Raw genomic sequence first — 14,353 nt, 5'->3', positions numbered from 1 at the left:
TACAAGGATGAATTAGTTGCCTTGCTTTTTTGGATGGCAATTGTTGGTTATTGTTGTTACGTAGCTGATGCTCATAGTGGATGACAAGAAAAGGCTCAAGGATCAACATGATTGTATGTAGTACAATTACATAGACGACGACACGATTAAGCTTTATTGGAAGCTTGCATAAGGAAATCATAGAAACCAGCTATGATACAAAAGACTGGGGAAGGGAATGGAGCCATACAAGGTGTTGCTATGGAAACGTCATAGTTGCAAGTTGTTGAGTTTTTTGGTGCGTATATGGCCATGTTGTTGTTGCCGGTGGTGGTTGCGTGTTATCTTACAATGGGTGATGGTGGTAATGGTGGATGGCTCTATCATCATCATCATGATCGGTGATCATCATCATGTCGATCCTTTCGCTGTACATTTACGTTCATGCCTTACTTTGCTATCGTTTCGGGTGAATGAATTGGAACAGTGGTCACAGACGTATCGCTTTCTCACGTGTTTGGACAAGTTGTGGCGTCTAAGATCACGATCTCGCGTGAAATGGATGTTGCATTGTTCGCACGTGATACTGTATCCTTTAGCAACGCGTCTTTTCTTTGCGGCTGTTGGCTGTGAGGAACTACTACTTTGTAAACTGGATGCCTCATCGTAGTTGTCATCATCGCCATGATGACTTGATGTTGTTGTTTCATTGTCATCTGCCTCTTGCCTACTACCGGAAGAACGACCTCGTCGTTTTTTTCGTTGATACAAATTGGTGGCCCATATTGCTTGATGTGCACGCTGTTTCCAATCTTCGATTTGAGAAACAGGAGCCGAGGACGTTTCGATGGTGGTTGTAGTGGATGTATGGCTTGTAGTAGGCTCCTCCGTTGTATTGTCAATGTTGGTGGTTGTGGCTGGAGATGAAATGTGTGCTCCATGAAAAGCAGCAGTGTTTGACAGCTCTGATAAACAAGTACTGATGGAGCTAGGAGAACCAGGAGCTAAATTGTTGTTACCAAGATGTTGATGATTGTCATTCGTTGACAATGCAAGGTGGCCATCATCGTTGGCAAGCAAGCTTGAAGCATGCATGTTTGGATCATAGAATGCATGTTCTTGATGTCCATCATCATAAGCTGGACGTAGCCATGCTTGCATGAATAGGGTAGATGATGATGGATCTTGATCAACATACTCGTGTTGTTGTTGATGATATCGGATTTGCTGTCGTTGTGGAAGGGGATACTGCAAAGGTGATGTATGTTGGTCATGTTGAGAGCTAAGACTCTGTTGTAAGCATCCATGTCATAAGGGTAAAAATAAATCATTACGCTGTACCTGCCATTGGGATCTTGGTTGACTGCTTCTGGAGGTGCCAAATTATCCATTGGGATCGTCAAGCAATCGTTGAACGGCTCTACTATAGTGGCTGGATAATTCATTGCGCACAACAAGGACATTCAGGGATGTTTGAGCCTCATTCCTTCTTCTCACCAGCCACGCCTTTATATACCTTGCTTCGTATGTCGCTGTAAGGAGTTGTATAGTTGTACATATGGCTGATGCACTTTAATGCCGTCTGCTGTAGACGAGGTCACACGAGTCATTCTAAAATTAACTCGCCCAAAGTCGAGTGGCGCGATTTGTGTAACAAAGCAGATCTCACCTTTAGTTGCATAACGATGACGATATTAGGTGCTTTTTTCGTTTATAAGGATGGGTCCTCATTTTATCATCCCCATTCTACGTTGGATGGAGAAACCATCAAACATGCATGAGTGCGATTGAGATATATATAAACAAGAGATTGCATGGTATCTTCGAACCAGGGGGTTTGTTAACGATGATCCCGATCTTCTGGAAAGGTAACACCGCGGTCATCTTATAATGACGCGAGTGTGGCACAAGTGTAAGACGACCTTCCCCACTTTGACTTGGATCATGCTGCGCCTGTAAACCTTGTTGCACTTTAACGCATTCATGTTTCTATATTTATGCCACAGCAATCTCGCGCCCTGCTTTCAAGTTTATCATGCAATGTTCTTTGGTGAGCGTGTTGCACACGTTGCACACGTCTCATCTTGCTGCTATTGTCCCAACATGACCATTACAGAGGATGGTGAATCGTAGTGAGGGATGCGTTGTATAGAAGAAACAACGCGTGTAGCATTGCGTTGCTATGCAACAAGTTGCTATGGGGAATGTCCCATTCCTAAAGAGGTGTTATTACAAGAATCTGAGCTTTTGCATAAATCTGGATGATGCATTTCAATCAACCGTGTTACTCACTCCGATTTCTTTCTCATTCTCTCATATACATACAAATGTCACCTATTTCCAATTTTCAAGAGCGCACGCATTCTGACACCATTGTGCTATTCGATGTTGATGGTACCTTGACACCAGCCCGCCAGGTAGGCTACTTGATCCATTTGCGGCATTACATAGCACAAGGCTCATCACGTTGCATATTAGACGGTGTCCCAGGATATGCTCGACACGCTATCCAACTTGCGTCAAAAAGTGGTGATTGGCTTTGTAGGAGGCTCAGATTTGAGCAAGCAATTAGAACAGCTTGGGCCTAAAGGTAATCATATTGTGTATACAAAGGTCATTCTTTTTCTTAATGCTCCCCATTAGTACTTGACAACTTTGATTATTGTTTTGCTGAGAATGGCCTCACCGCCTATAGATTGGGCGAACAGATGAAATCTCAGGTATGCATGTGATAGGGTATTGGTTCACTACACGTGCCGATCTCACACGAATGCCATTGTAGAGCTTTATTGAATGGATCGGTGATACCGAATACAATAGGCTGGTCAAGTTTATCTTGCATTACATTGCTGATCTGGATATCCCAAAGAAACGGTAAGCTAAACGTGTACCGGCTTGTGGGCAAAAAGATAACAAATGATGGCCCATGTTATAGGGGTACATTTATTGAGTTTCGCAATGGCATGATTAACGTGTCACCTATTGGACGCAATTGCACACGCGAAGAGCGTAACGAATTTGAAAAGTTTGATCTTGCCCGTGGTATCCGTGCCAAGTTTGTCGAGGATTTGAAAAAGGCGTTCCCACATCTTGCCCTGACGTACTCAATTGGGGGTCAAATTTCCTTTGACGTGTTTCCCACAGGATGGGACAAGACCTATTGTTTACGTCATATCAAACAAGAAGGCTTCAAGACCATTCACTTTTTTGGCGACAAGACATTTCAAGGTGGCAATGATTATGAAATCTACACCCATCCCGAGGTGACCGGTCATTCAGTCACTTGTCCACAAGACACTATGGCCATTCTCAAGGATCTATTTCAATAAAGGGAAACAAAAGGGGGGGAGGGTAAATCCCAACTCATCCTCCCTTAAATTCGGATGTTTGCCTTTTGTGGCCGAATAGGTCTACATCACCCCAAACTTGCAACAATGAAACACATTATGTGTGTGTATATTTGTCAATGTTGTTGTTTGATGGTCACATAAATGGAATGACGCAAAAATTGAACAATGGCATACATAAGCGATTATTGGATGTTGATGGAGCATGGTTGGTAGGGGGGAAAAGAGAGCATAATGTGTTGGTTGTTACGCATATATGATGTCGCATAAGAGATATGGGAAATGAAAATTCATCATTGTGAGGAGGTACCATTACCCCCGTGACGCGTGTGCTGATGATGAGGATGATGATGATTGATGCTTGCAGGCATTGATGACAGGGCATGATCTGGTTTGATGACGTTTCAAGGTATCTTTCCTAGTACAAGTGATGTTGCAATACTCGCAAGTGTATAGCGTGCGTGGGGGTTTGTGGATAAGCTCATGTCGGTCTCGATCACTGCGTCGAGTAAAGGTGGCACGGCAATTATGGGACACTCGGCATAGGTAGTTACCCCTTTCTGATGAAGAAGGAGTGCTAGCAACAGGTGATGAACAAGATTCTGATGTCGGTTGTAACGCAACAGTGCCTCTGTTGTTGTTGCTTTTGGTATTTTGAGGATACATTGTTTGAGGTTGTAATGGTTGCTGTTGCTCTCTGCTGCTGTATATAAGCTGAGGAGATGATGTTGTTGGTAACGGCATTGCTATAGGTGTAAGATCAGCAGGTGCCATCAATTCTGGAGATGAAGAAGACATGAATGATGGCTGTTGTTGTTGTGTTGAAGGCATAGGTAAGGATGATGATGGTGAAGAACCTATTGGTAGGTTGAGCGTGCCCCAATAGAGAGGCTGTTGGTCTACATCGGTGAGGAATACAGGTTGTTGTTCACCCATAGAGGATGGTGACAATGATGGTACAGGTTGAGCCGATGCAATAGCATAATCTTCAGGCAATTCGACAGCATCGAACGCAATTGTTTGATCGAGAATATGTGAAGGTAGTACAGCAGCATTCTGATTTGCCATTAATGGTGCAGTGTTTGCATTTGACATTTGAGTTTCTTCTTGGTGTTCTGAGATGAAAATCGAATCCATTGTTCGATGTTGTTGACGATCGTTTTCAGCATAAGGGTCACTAATACATTGTTGGGAGTTGTGGGGCCATTTACATGTGAGTATCTAACCCCAAAAAAGCAATGATCAACAACAGCAACTTACAATTCTAATTCTTGTGGACGTGCTGAGCTTCCTTCAAATGCAATAAAAGCTGCTGTCGTCGATGCTTCTGTAGGTGGATTGCGTTGTAGGTTGTCGTTCATAGCATGCTGATAAACGACGATTAATCATTTGATCAAGGATAGAAGAAAAAAGTGAAAAGCTTCATACTGCACTGGTTGGCTAACGATTGAAGAAGAAGCATTAGCTATTATGAATGATAATAGCAATCAACGAATGTAAAAGAAAGAGTCAATGAAAAGAAGTGGACCAAATGAAGATCAAAAAATCGTTGTCCTTTTATATAAGAAGGGGAGGAGAAAGCTACCTCTATATAAATGTGCCCTGTGGCTGATATACATGGTGTCTTGGCTGTGGCATAAGAACAGCTAAAAACTGGCAGAACAACTCCCCCCTCATCTAAACGAATAACAAAGAACACTCGCTTTCTGAGTTGCTACCAAAACAACATCTTCACAAGGAGAGACACAGCTGCAATTCTTTTAGGTACAATCCAAAAAGTCTCGACAGAAATACTCGCTTCTCCTGTATTTGGTGTTTTCAGTGTTAGTGTGAGGGAAAGGGAGGAGGTGCTTCGTGCATATGAAAGATCATACAGCCATCATGCGTGAATGATACGTAGAACATTTGGTTAACATGCATAAAGACTTCTAGAATATGCTGACAGCAAGTTTCCATGGACGTAATCGCCCCTTTATTTCTGCAGGCACACGTTGGTCAACTTTGTGCCCCGTGTCACAGTGTACATTTCATCCATCCTCTTTCATTGTCTACTACTTGTATGTTTCTTTGTATATTTGACACCATTGTCCTCGATTGAGCATTAATGGTTCTCATGTGATTAATCGCTTGGCTGAGAATGGACATAGGTTGCCTCTCTTTTCCTCGTCCCCTTCTTTATTTCCTGACGCCACGGTGCTCACCATTGCAACTACTCTACTCAATCGACATGCTCTTTGCCTATGTTGTGCCCCAATTGCAACTCATCGGTGATCAGCAACACCTTTATTCTCGTTGAGGCGACGATTTGCAGGACAATGACACACCACCACCCAACACGGCACACGACAACGTCCACGTTAGAATGGTACATAGTTACCAGGCAACGACTGTATGTTTAATGGTATGGAATACTACAATGGTTATACACAAGCTTCTTACGGCGACTATCAGTGTGCATGATTATACCGACAAGATAATGCTATGAAGAAAAAATGGCACGAATTGCTCCATCCACAGTAAGTATGTATAGGAGAACAGTATACATTCGATAATAACAAGCTGACATGCTGGTATTAGCCACGATGCTTCCGTTTGGATGATCGCAATTGGCAGGGTGTTGTCACCACCAAGAGATGGGCTGCATGAGTTACAGACCGCTTGTACGACCACACTAGGAGCTTACTGCTGAGACAACAAATGACATCGAGAGCATGGTACGTATATTACATAAACCGGGTAATTTCTTGCAACCTCCCTAATCCCTTGTATGTATCCATCAGCGACATGACTTGTATTGCGATACGGTGGCTTCTCCTTCGATCACCAAGTATGGCAACAAGGTGCTTGACCACTTTATCAACCCAATCAATCAACGATCTCCTTTTCTTGCATGGACAACAACTCTCACGCCCACCCACATATAAACAAGGATGTTGCCGCCAGCACTATTATCATACCTCTTTTTCGTCTATTTGATTGCATATGTATCCCATCATCAACACCTTGTGGTAAGTGTCAAGGAGCCTATGTGATTCCACGCATGAATGAAGGTTGCTCATGCATTGATCCTTTTAATCATCCCTGCTGTAGTGCTTCGTTGCTCTTTGTGTTCATTCTTTTCTTTGTGATATTTGACCTTATTCCCTGATGAATCCTTATTTGCGGTGTATACATGGTCGTTCTCTCCCTCCTCAAGCACAAGGCAATCCGCACCCAGAAGCAAGTTGAGGATCATGGGCAACATGCACGGGATAGAAGGGAGATTTCACTGATTGTGGTCATCCGCCGCCACATAAGAGGAACTCAGCTTCACAGCCAAATGGTGATTCGTGCTCGTAAGACAATGGATATCGACTTGCCAATGGAGAAGGACACAATCAACATTGGTCTCAATACTATGATCAGCGATGAAATGCATATGATTGGACATCTCTTATTCGGCTTGAAGCTGCAAAGCTGGCATGCCTCTATGTCACAATGCAGTGCGAGGCAACCAGGCATTCTCAAGCAGCGACATATTTTGGAAAGTGGCATTACCAATCCTTTGAAGAAGCATTTGAAAGACGTGCACGGACCGGTAAGAGATACGGAAGCAGAAACATGATGCCATTGATATTTACCTTCATGCGTATAGGACATGCAACTCTTGTGTTCAGCAGATGGCTGTGGAAAACGCTTCAAAGACCAAACCACTTGACGGCGAATACCTCGGTCAGATATTGATGGCATTCGCAGCAAATCGATGTCATTCAAGAAGATTAAATGTGTACTTGTATTTCATACAAGACTCGTGCGACTCATCACATTGAGCCGTATCGAAGGCATGGAGTACGAGAAAGTGGAGCTTCTAAAAACGACGTGGATCTTCGCTTGGTGATCAATGATCGTAACAAAGGTAAGCGGTGTTATATCTTTTGGGGCTACACATGGCTGGCAAACAATCGTTGACTAAAGCAACAAAAAAAAGCGGCAGATTGCTCTCCCACAAATGACAAGCCGGTCTTTTCTCTATTGTGTGTCCGTATGTCCCGCTTGAAACATCAAGAAAATCAACAAACAGACTTTGAAGGAGATGGATGCGGGGCGTGGTTTGCTTATGAAGGAAGAAGAAGCCATATAGCCAACTTACTATCCCCATTTTTGGTCGCAGGCAATCAAGGTATAGTTTTCTCACAAAGGGATGAATCAACCGTAATGACATATAAATGTTAGGAGCAGCAAGTATTGAGCTACATTGCAATCACAAGAAAAGCCGTGGTGGAGACATTCGACAAGCTGCCAACGCCCCCAGGAAACTTACTCATCGAATTTTGGTGCGCGTACCGCCTAGGTGAACGTTACATGCCTTTACATCCTACTCCTTCACGCGTTGCCTCGCCAGCGAGACCATTATGTAGTAGTATAGCGTACAGCAACTTCTTTGATACATAAAAGACATTCATCATAGTATAAGCTTGGATAATATCATCGCTTTATTGATTGAAGAGTGCATCTCAAATGCCATCATTGAAACAATATTATTGTGTGTATAGAGTCATCATGACGAATGGATATATGAGTTTATTCTTTGGGGATCTGTTTCCTTAAAAAGCCCAACATGAGAGGGACCATAGAATTCTGTACTACGAGCTTGATGATTTCATGGCCACGTTTGGTGACTACATTGGCGGCGGATTTGGTTGTAGTAGTAGCCGTAGTAGCCGTTGTGACAATCGAGCTGCGATCTGCTGCTTTGGTGGAGGCTGCATCATCATTCTTTTTGTCTGCATTATTGTTGTTGTTGACTGCTGCTGAGGAGGTATTGTTGTTGTTGTTGGTATTGCCTTCGAGAAAAACGAGATCTTCCTTGACAGGACTTTGCATGACCCAAAGATGATCACCATCCTTGATTTCCTTGGCAGGGCTGTTGGTTTGGCTTCCCACATCAATCATGCTTGATCTTCCCCATACTTTGCTCAGAGCTGTCACATTGGCTGTGCCCTTTTTGAATTCATCCGCAAGTAGCACTTCCTTGAGAACTTGCAATGCCACACGTTCCTCCGATGAAAGTCTCTTGACATGTTGCCCTGTCGACGTGGTGCCACCACCCGCATACACGTGTCCACATACATCCTTAAGATGGCGTAACCACTCCTTGCGTTCTTGATCCGATTCCACGCTAAAGGTATACTTTCGCTTCACCATAGGAGGATCCTCATCACCCGAAGTACCAGTTGCTGCAGCTGCACCTGTTGTTGATGATGTAGTTGTAGTAGTGGTAGCAGGAGGAGGAGGAGGAGCTGAAGATGTTGTTGTTGTGTTGGCTGTAGGTGTAGTAGCTGCAGCTGTAGCGGTGGACACTGTCAATTGAGATGGTGGAGGAGATCCAACAGGGCTCTTTAATCCTGCAGCAGCAGCAGCAATGGCACGTGGATCAGCATGCGAGAAACCAATTTGGAAAGTATAACGCATAAAAGGGCGTTCAACAACAATGCTCTTGGTGCGAGGTAAACTAGGGCTGACGTATCGACTTGCATGATATCCGGACTTGATAAACATCAAACTCGTGCGACCAAGCGTATGGCCTGTGATTGTAAATGTCTGCACACATGAATCGGTAAAATCCAAGACACTCGGCTCACACACCAAATCTTGCCCACGCAACTTGATTTGTAAACCAGGATCGGGTGCTGGAATCGTGATTGAAATAGGTATTGATGGAACACCCTTGATAAGGCTTGTTGGGAAACGTTGAGGTGTAACAGTGATAATGGTATCTTGTGCTGGTGCAATCGATTCATCCTCATTCTCCTCATCCTCAGCCGTATTGTTGCCATTGTCCCATCCTGTCTCAAGTCGTTCACTTGCAATGGATTGATACATGTCTCTAAGGAATTCCACTGGCACAAGCGTGTATTGATCATAGTATCTCCATCGATCCAAAAATTCATCCAGCGATGGCTTTGTTGATCCTTCCTTCGCACGTAGTGCTGAGATGTAATGTAATGGCTCAATGGCAACACTACCACGTTCATCCTTGCGATCAATCATGCTCGCTCTTCGTGTCAGCAGTCGTTGCCGATCACGCCGTTCCTTGTGTTCACGTGCATGCCAAAATACATCCTTGTTCCGATCCGCGTCGTACCAAAATTCAGCATTGAGAAACAGCATGGCAACCACCACCTTGACAACCATGTCCTCGTGAAACTTGACAACATTCTGATTAGCATCATGCCACTTTTTAGCAAACCGCTCAATGGTATACTCGAGTGCATCCCAATTGCTTGGTAGTCGAAGTGTCATGAGCAATATACGTAATGCTTCATCGAGTCGTAGTGCCACCATACGGAAACAATCGAGGAATGCATCATAAATATCACTGTTCTCTGCTTCAGACACATAATTGCCCAGCTGTCGTCGTGATAAATCAGGGGTCTTGAAGAGAAAATTGGCGATACTCAAAGGCTCATTTGCAAGGACCTGTTTCTCAACAAGATATGCAATACCATCTGCTGGATCCGCTTCAAACTTGTGTAAGGCTGTTGCTAATACGGGATGCATCTTGCGAGGTGGTGGTAACGCTTGCATTGACATCCGCCCGTCACGATCCATCATCATGGAAGGTCGATGATTCGCTGATTGCTGATGCTGCTGCTCATCACGTGGTAGATACAAGGTCACTTTGCTCAACTCCACGATATTCTTGACTTGGAAAAGGCTATTTTCATTGTGCCGGAATCGATATTTGCCAGCCCCCTTGCCACCATCCTTGGTATTGCTGCCTTTGAGTACACTCGCATTGTCAATGATATTCTCATCCATGATCGGCTTGCAAATCAACAATAAATCATTGAACAGGAAAAGATATCGCTCTTTGACAGTGTTGGAATTCACCACCTGAAATACTGGCGTCTGTAATAAATGTCGTCTTGGTGCTGGATGCTGTAATTTGCCGGCTTGTGCTCGTTGTTGCTGTTGCTGTCGTTGTTGTTGATTCTCCTTCCCATCATGTTGTTTGGGTATGGGTCGATAATTGGTCAACATGTTTTTGATTCGAGCAAATTCAGGGCGTACTGGTGGTGCATCCTCATCCTCATCCTCTTCATCATCCTCACGTTCAAAAGGTTGCTGTGGTGTCGTGATGAGATCATACAAGCATCTGCTACCGATACCAAATGTTGCTGTTCCTCGTCGGCTGTTGTTGTTGCTAGGTGCTCGTTCAGTCTTGGTATCATCATCGTCGTCATCATCATCATCATAATCATCATCTTGTTGCTCTTGATCGTAACTGTGTGGATCCATCAAATCAAAACGATGCCCTTTGTTGTTGCTGCCACTGTGCCCATCTTCCATTTGAAACAACATGTCGCTGCCACCTTCACCAACACCACTACCACGTTTGCCTTCATCATCCGATAATTCAATGTCGCTATCCTCACGTCCTTTTTTGCCGCTCATTGTGGATCGAGTTGTTATGGATGATGACAAGGTGCGATGATCTGGAGAAAGTGGGTCATCGCTTTCCCCTGGAGTGGATCCTCCTCCACCTCCTCCTTTGTATCGCTCTCGTTGATATCGCTGTGACAAGGATCGATAACGATTATTGTTGTTTCCAGGTCGCTCAAGTACTGGTATATCGATAAAAGAAGAAGTGACAAAAGGTGAAAGACCATAGTACGCGCTTGAATCGTATTCACTGGAACCTGCTGATGATGATAATCCACTCTTGGTAGGTCGCTCCCAGTCAAAAGACGAAAACGAACTAGGCACGTTGCCTCCACGTTCCATACGTCGTTGTGTAAACGAGGTGTTGCTATTGTTGTTGCTCGTGGTAGGCGAATGGAGACTTGTAGATGCTGTCATGAACGAGCCTGCATCCGAACTCTCACTCATTCTAGGTGTTGCCGGGCTACTGCTTTGTCGTCTCGTTAACTGGTCAAATGCCGCCTGCAGATTCTTATTATCGGAAATGGGCTCATCGTCTCGCTTGTTTCGTCGATTGGAGCGGAATTGACTCAGTGGATGGGGTCGATGCAACTGGGATCCTTCGCTCATGGTGTTCTTTTGGAAAGAGAGAGTTACAAGAAGCAATTTTGTCGGGTTGTGTCACACAAGGAGTCTCCATGCCTGCATTATCGACACGTCATTTCAGCACATTGATCCTTACTACCTTCGATTACCAGATAATATATTACATGATATGATATCGAGTTTATTCTGTATCTATGTCATGCGAGGTATCCCTACTCGAATGAACTCCTTTCAATACATCAGTTAGGCTTCCTTTTTCCTCATGCAGCCACACCTCTCACATCATCATCATCAAATAAGGTATTTATTTTGAATAGGGATTGCCTTCGCTTCCTGAATAGCAACATCTTGGCATTTCTTCATGTACATGTCTTGGCAGCTGAAAGTAGGAAACCATGTTACACTAGAAACCTCATCTTGTACAATAAAAGATGTTAGTTTATCAAAATGAATGCAGGAAAAGATGTACACTTACTGAAGTACTCGGGCGGGAAGGGGCAAAGAGGAAGCGGCAGGTATTGCTGAGGGAGTGGTGGAGGAGCTAGGCAGAGGATCAGAGATCGTATTGCTGACGGTACATCCGTCTTCTTTTAATCCCTGCAAAAACATGTAAGGAAATGCTACATGATGAAAAAGACATGAACTTACTTCTGATGATGAGGCGGTAGAATATGATAAGCATGCAAGCGAACAAGGACTGAAGAAAAGCTACTAAGAGGTATGAGCGAGATGACATTTCGATGATGTTATTAATCGTCAACGTACCAAATGACTGTATGTGTGGGTGTGTGTATGTACGCGAAAAAGAACGAGAGCAAGATGTAGAAAAAGGGAGTATACCAAGAAACGGAGCACTTGAGTACCCCAAAGGCTATGTATTCAAACGCAGATTAAATGGGGATTTACAATACATGAAGGAAAAGCCTTTCGGGATTTTGGAGCACTTGGAGTACTTCTTGGCAAGGAAAAGTAGTCTCATGGTAGTAGTGGTGAACAGATTTCTCCTTTTTCATCTCGATTGCCTCTTTTTCTTGTATGCAATAGTCATGCTCCCATGAAACCTTTGTCACGAACAAGCAGCAAATATAGAAAGGGAAAGCTCGGTCCAAAGCATATCATGCAAGCCTACTAATGCCTCTCCTTGGATTCATTTCCCCTTTGACAGCATGCCCATCATCACACGTAAACCTTGTACAAGGCCTTAAACGACATTTATTGTATGGTTGTGATGCTTAATGAAATGCATTGATTGCATTTATATACATGTGCTTAAACACTAGCTATCGTTCTAAACTAAAGGAGTCGACTGTAAAGCATGTTGCTATGTGTACACAATGCTGCTAATCGCTCCAAAAAGTTTGAAAGGCAAATGACAACTGCCGTAGACATAGCTGTTTCGGCTGATTGAGCAAGAGAGTATGCATATAGTTAGGCATCCAAAGTCACGTGCTGTGCAGCAGAATTCATAGCCAAGTAAATACGTTGTTGTCGCAAGCGTCGTTAAGCATTATTACTTACCACTGTTGCAACTGATTTATTACTTGATCATGGATGGGATAAGATACAAAAAGTCTTTCATGAATGATTATCAAGGAAGCTATTTGTGATGGTGGTGATCGACTCGAGTGAGACGTATGCGGATATCCTTGAATCGCAATGGTGGATGTATGTAATCTATGATCCTTTCACTCGCAGCTGACGGATGATTCTATTTCTCTGGTTTTCTATAGCAAATGGGCAAGTAATATGTATTACGATTGATGTCTTCTTCATCATTTATCAAAGAGTTGTTGCATATGATGGTAAGAAGGAAATAAAGAGGGTAAACTATTTTCAGCATGTTTATTCTTGAAATTGCATCACTATTGTGCTTATAACAAGTTGAAGGTGATCAACCTATGCAGGTTGCCAGGCAATGACTGACTTTGATTTTCATTGTGTCCTGTGAATGGGTGCTGCAAGTCCGTGCAAGCCGAATTAAAGATCAATCTGCCAAGTAGTGAGCTCCTCCTCTTCCCTAAAAAGACAAACGGTAAAGCATCCATCCATTTCATCCATCCATTCATCCATCGCATCGATCATGATATTCATCCATTCCATAGGCCATGGTTGCTTTGAATTTGCCCGCTGACGTCTTGGCCAGCGCTGACGGCTCTCGTAAGCTCTTCAACAAGTGGTCCTATGAGGACGTCGAAGTCAAGGACATTTCCCTTCAAGACTACATTCAAGTTCGTCAACACGTCTACTTGCCTCACACCGCTGGTCGTTTCGCTGTCAAGCGTTTCCGTAAGGCTCAGGTAAATTGGAACGAAACACTATTGATATCTACATGTATGCTCATGAGAATATGATACTAGTGCCCCATTGTCGAGCGTTTGACCAACTCCCTCATGATGCACGGTCGTAACAACGGCAAGAAGCTCATGGCCGCTCGTATCGTTCAGCACGCTTTCGAGATTATCAACCTTTTGACCGACCAAAACCCCATCCAGGTTATGGTTGATGCCATCATCAACACTGGTCCCCGTGAAGACTCCACCCGTATTGGTTCTGCTGGTACCGTTCGTCGTCAAGCTGTTGATGTTTCTCCTATCCGCCGTGTCAACCAAGCTATTGCTCTCTTGACCACTGGTGTATGTATTTGGGTTTATGGAAAGGAAAAGGGAGATGGGAGATGGCTAACATATCCCTTGTTGTAGACTCGTGAAGCTGCTTTCCGCAACGTCAAGACCATCTCTGAATGTCTTGCTGATGAACTCATCAACGCTGCCAAGGGCTCTTCCAACTCCTATGCCATCAAGAAGAAGGATGAGCTTGAGCGTGTTGCCAAGTGTAAGTACATTGTCATGGGATGTGTCAAGGTTGCCATGGTTACTCATTCTCTTTTTTCCCTCTCTCTTATAGCCAACCGTTAAAGTCTTTGTTTTCCTCACTCGCTTGTCATATACTTATTGTCCGTTGCATTATGCGTGCATGTTCAATAAAGCAATCCCAACATCAAAAAACGTTATTTATTT

General features: G+C 43.8%; 6 protein-coding genes across 6 annotated transcripts; 3 read left to right on the top strand and 3 right to left on the bottom strand.

Annotated features, from left to right (window-relative positions):
* Nucleotides 1-320: 320 nt before the first annotated feature.
* O0I10_009139 (uncharacterized protein) lies at nucleotides 321-1,370 on the bottom strand (the record flags this gene model as incomplete). The annotated part of the gene is made up of 3 exons (XM_058489136.1): nucleotides 321-359; nucleotides 433-1,261; nucleotides 1,321-1,370. 3 exons carry the CDS (start codon nucleotides 1,368-1,370, stop codon nucleotides 321-323), a joined length of 918 nt encoding a protein of 305 aa, XP_058340184.1.
* Nucleotides 1,371-2,306: 936 nt separating this feature from the next.
* Nucleotides 2,307-3,308, top strand: O0I10_009138 (uncharacterized protein; the record flags this gene model as incomplete). Its single annotated transcript, XM_058489135.1, has 5 exons — nucleotides 2,307-2,396; nucleotides 2,458-2,569; nucleotides 2,623-2,699; nucleotides 2,762-2,853; nucleotides 2,915-3,308. The coding sequence occupies 5 exons, from the start codon at nucleotides 2,307-2,309 to the stop codon at nucleotides 3,306-3,308; spliced, it is 765 nt and encodes a 254-aa protein (XP_058340183.1).
* A 330-nt stretch (nucleotides 3,309-3,638) lies between these two features.
* O0I10_009137 (uncharacterized protein) lies at nucleotides 3,639-4,687 on the bottom strand (the record flags this gene model as incomplete). Its single annotated transcript, XM_058489134.1, has 2 exons — nucleotides 3,639-4,503; nucleotides 4,587-4,687. The coding sequence occupies 2 exons, from the start codon at nucleotides 4,685-4,687 to the stop codon at nucleotides 3,639-3,641; spliced, it is 966 nt and encodes a 321-aa protein (XP_058340182.1).
* A 1,958-nt stretch (nucleotides 4,688-6,645) lies between these two features.
* Nucleotides 6,646-7,023, top strand: O0I10_009136 (uncharacterized protein; the record flags this gene model as incomplete). The annotated part of the gene is made up of 2 exons (XM_058489133.1): nucleotides 6,646-6,903; nucleotides 6,961-7,023. The coding sequence occupies 2 exons, from the start codon at nucleotides 6,646-6,648 to the stop codon at nucleotides 7,021-7,023; spliced, it is 321 nt and encodes a 106-aa protein (XP_058340181.1).
* Nucleotides 7,024-7,886: 863 nt separating this feature from the next.
* Nucleotides 7,887-11,360, bottom strand: O0I10_009135 (uncharacterized protein; the record flags this gene model as incomplete). The annotated part of the gene is made up of 1 exon (XM_058489132.1): nucleotides 7,887-11,360. The coding sequence occupies one exon, from the start codon at nucleotides 11,358-11,360 to the stop codon at nucleotides 7,887-7,889; it is 3,474 nt and encodes a 1,157-aa protein (XP_058340180.1).
* Nucleotides 11,361-13,441: 2,081 nt separating this feature from the next.
* On the top strand, nucleotides 13,442-14,251 carry O0I10_009134 (40S ribosomal protein S5; the record flags this gene model as incomplete). Its single annotated transcript, XM_058489131.1, has 4 exons — nucleotides 13,442-13,633; nucleotides 13,694-13,969; nucleotides 14,036-14,168; nucleotides 14,241-14,251. 4 exons carry the CDS (start codon nucleotides 13,442-13,444, stop codon nucleotides 14,249-14,251), a joined length of 612 nt encoding a protein of 203 aa, XP_058340179.1.
* Nucleotides 14,252-14,353: the final 102 nt, after the last annotated feature.

This window comes from Lichtheimia ornata (genome assembly GCF_029851405.1).
Source record: "Lichtheimia ornata isolate CBS 291.66 chromosome Unknown scaffold00051, whole genome shotgun sequence".
Taxonomy (NCBI): Eukaryota; Fungi; Mucoromycota; class Mucoromycetes; order Mucorales; family Lichtheimiaceae; genus Lichtheimia; species Lichtheimia ornata.
Note: the sequence above shows the minus strand (reverse complement) of the source record. Positions and strands in the feature narration are given on the sequence as shown.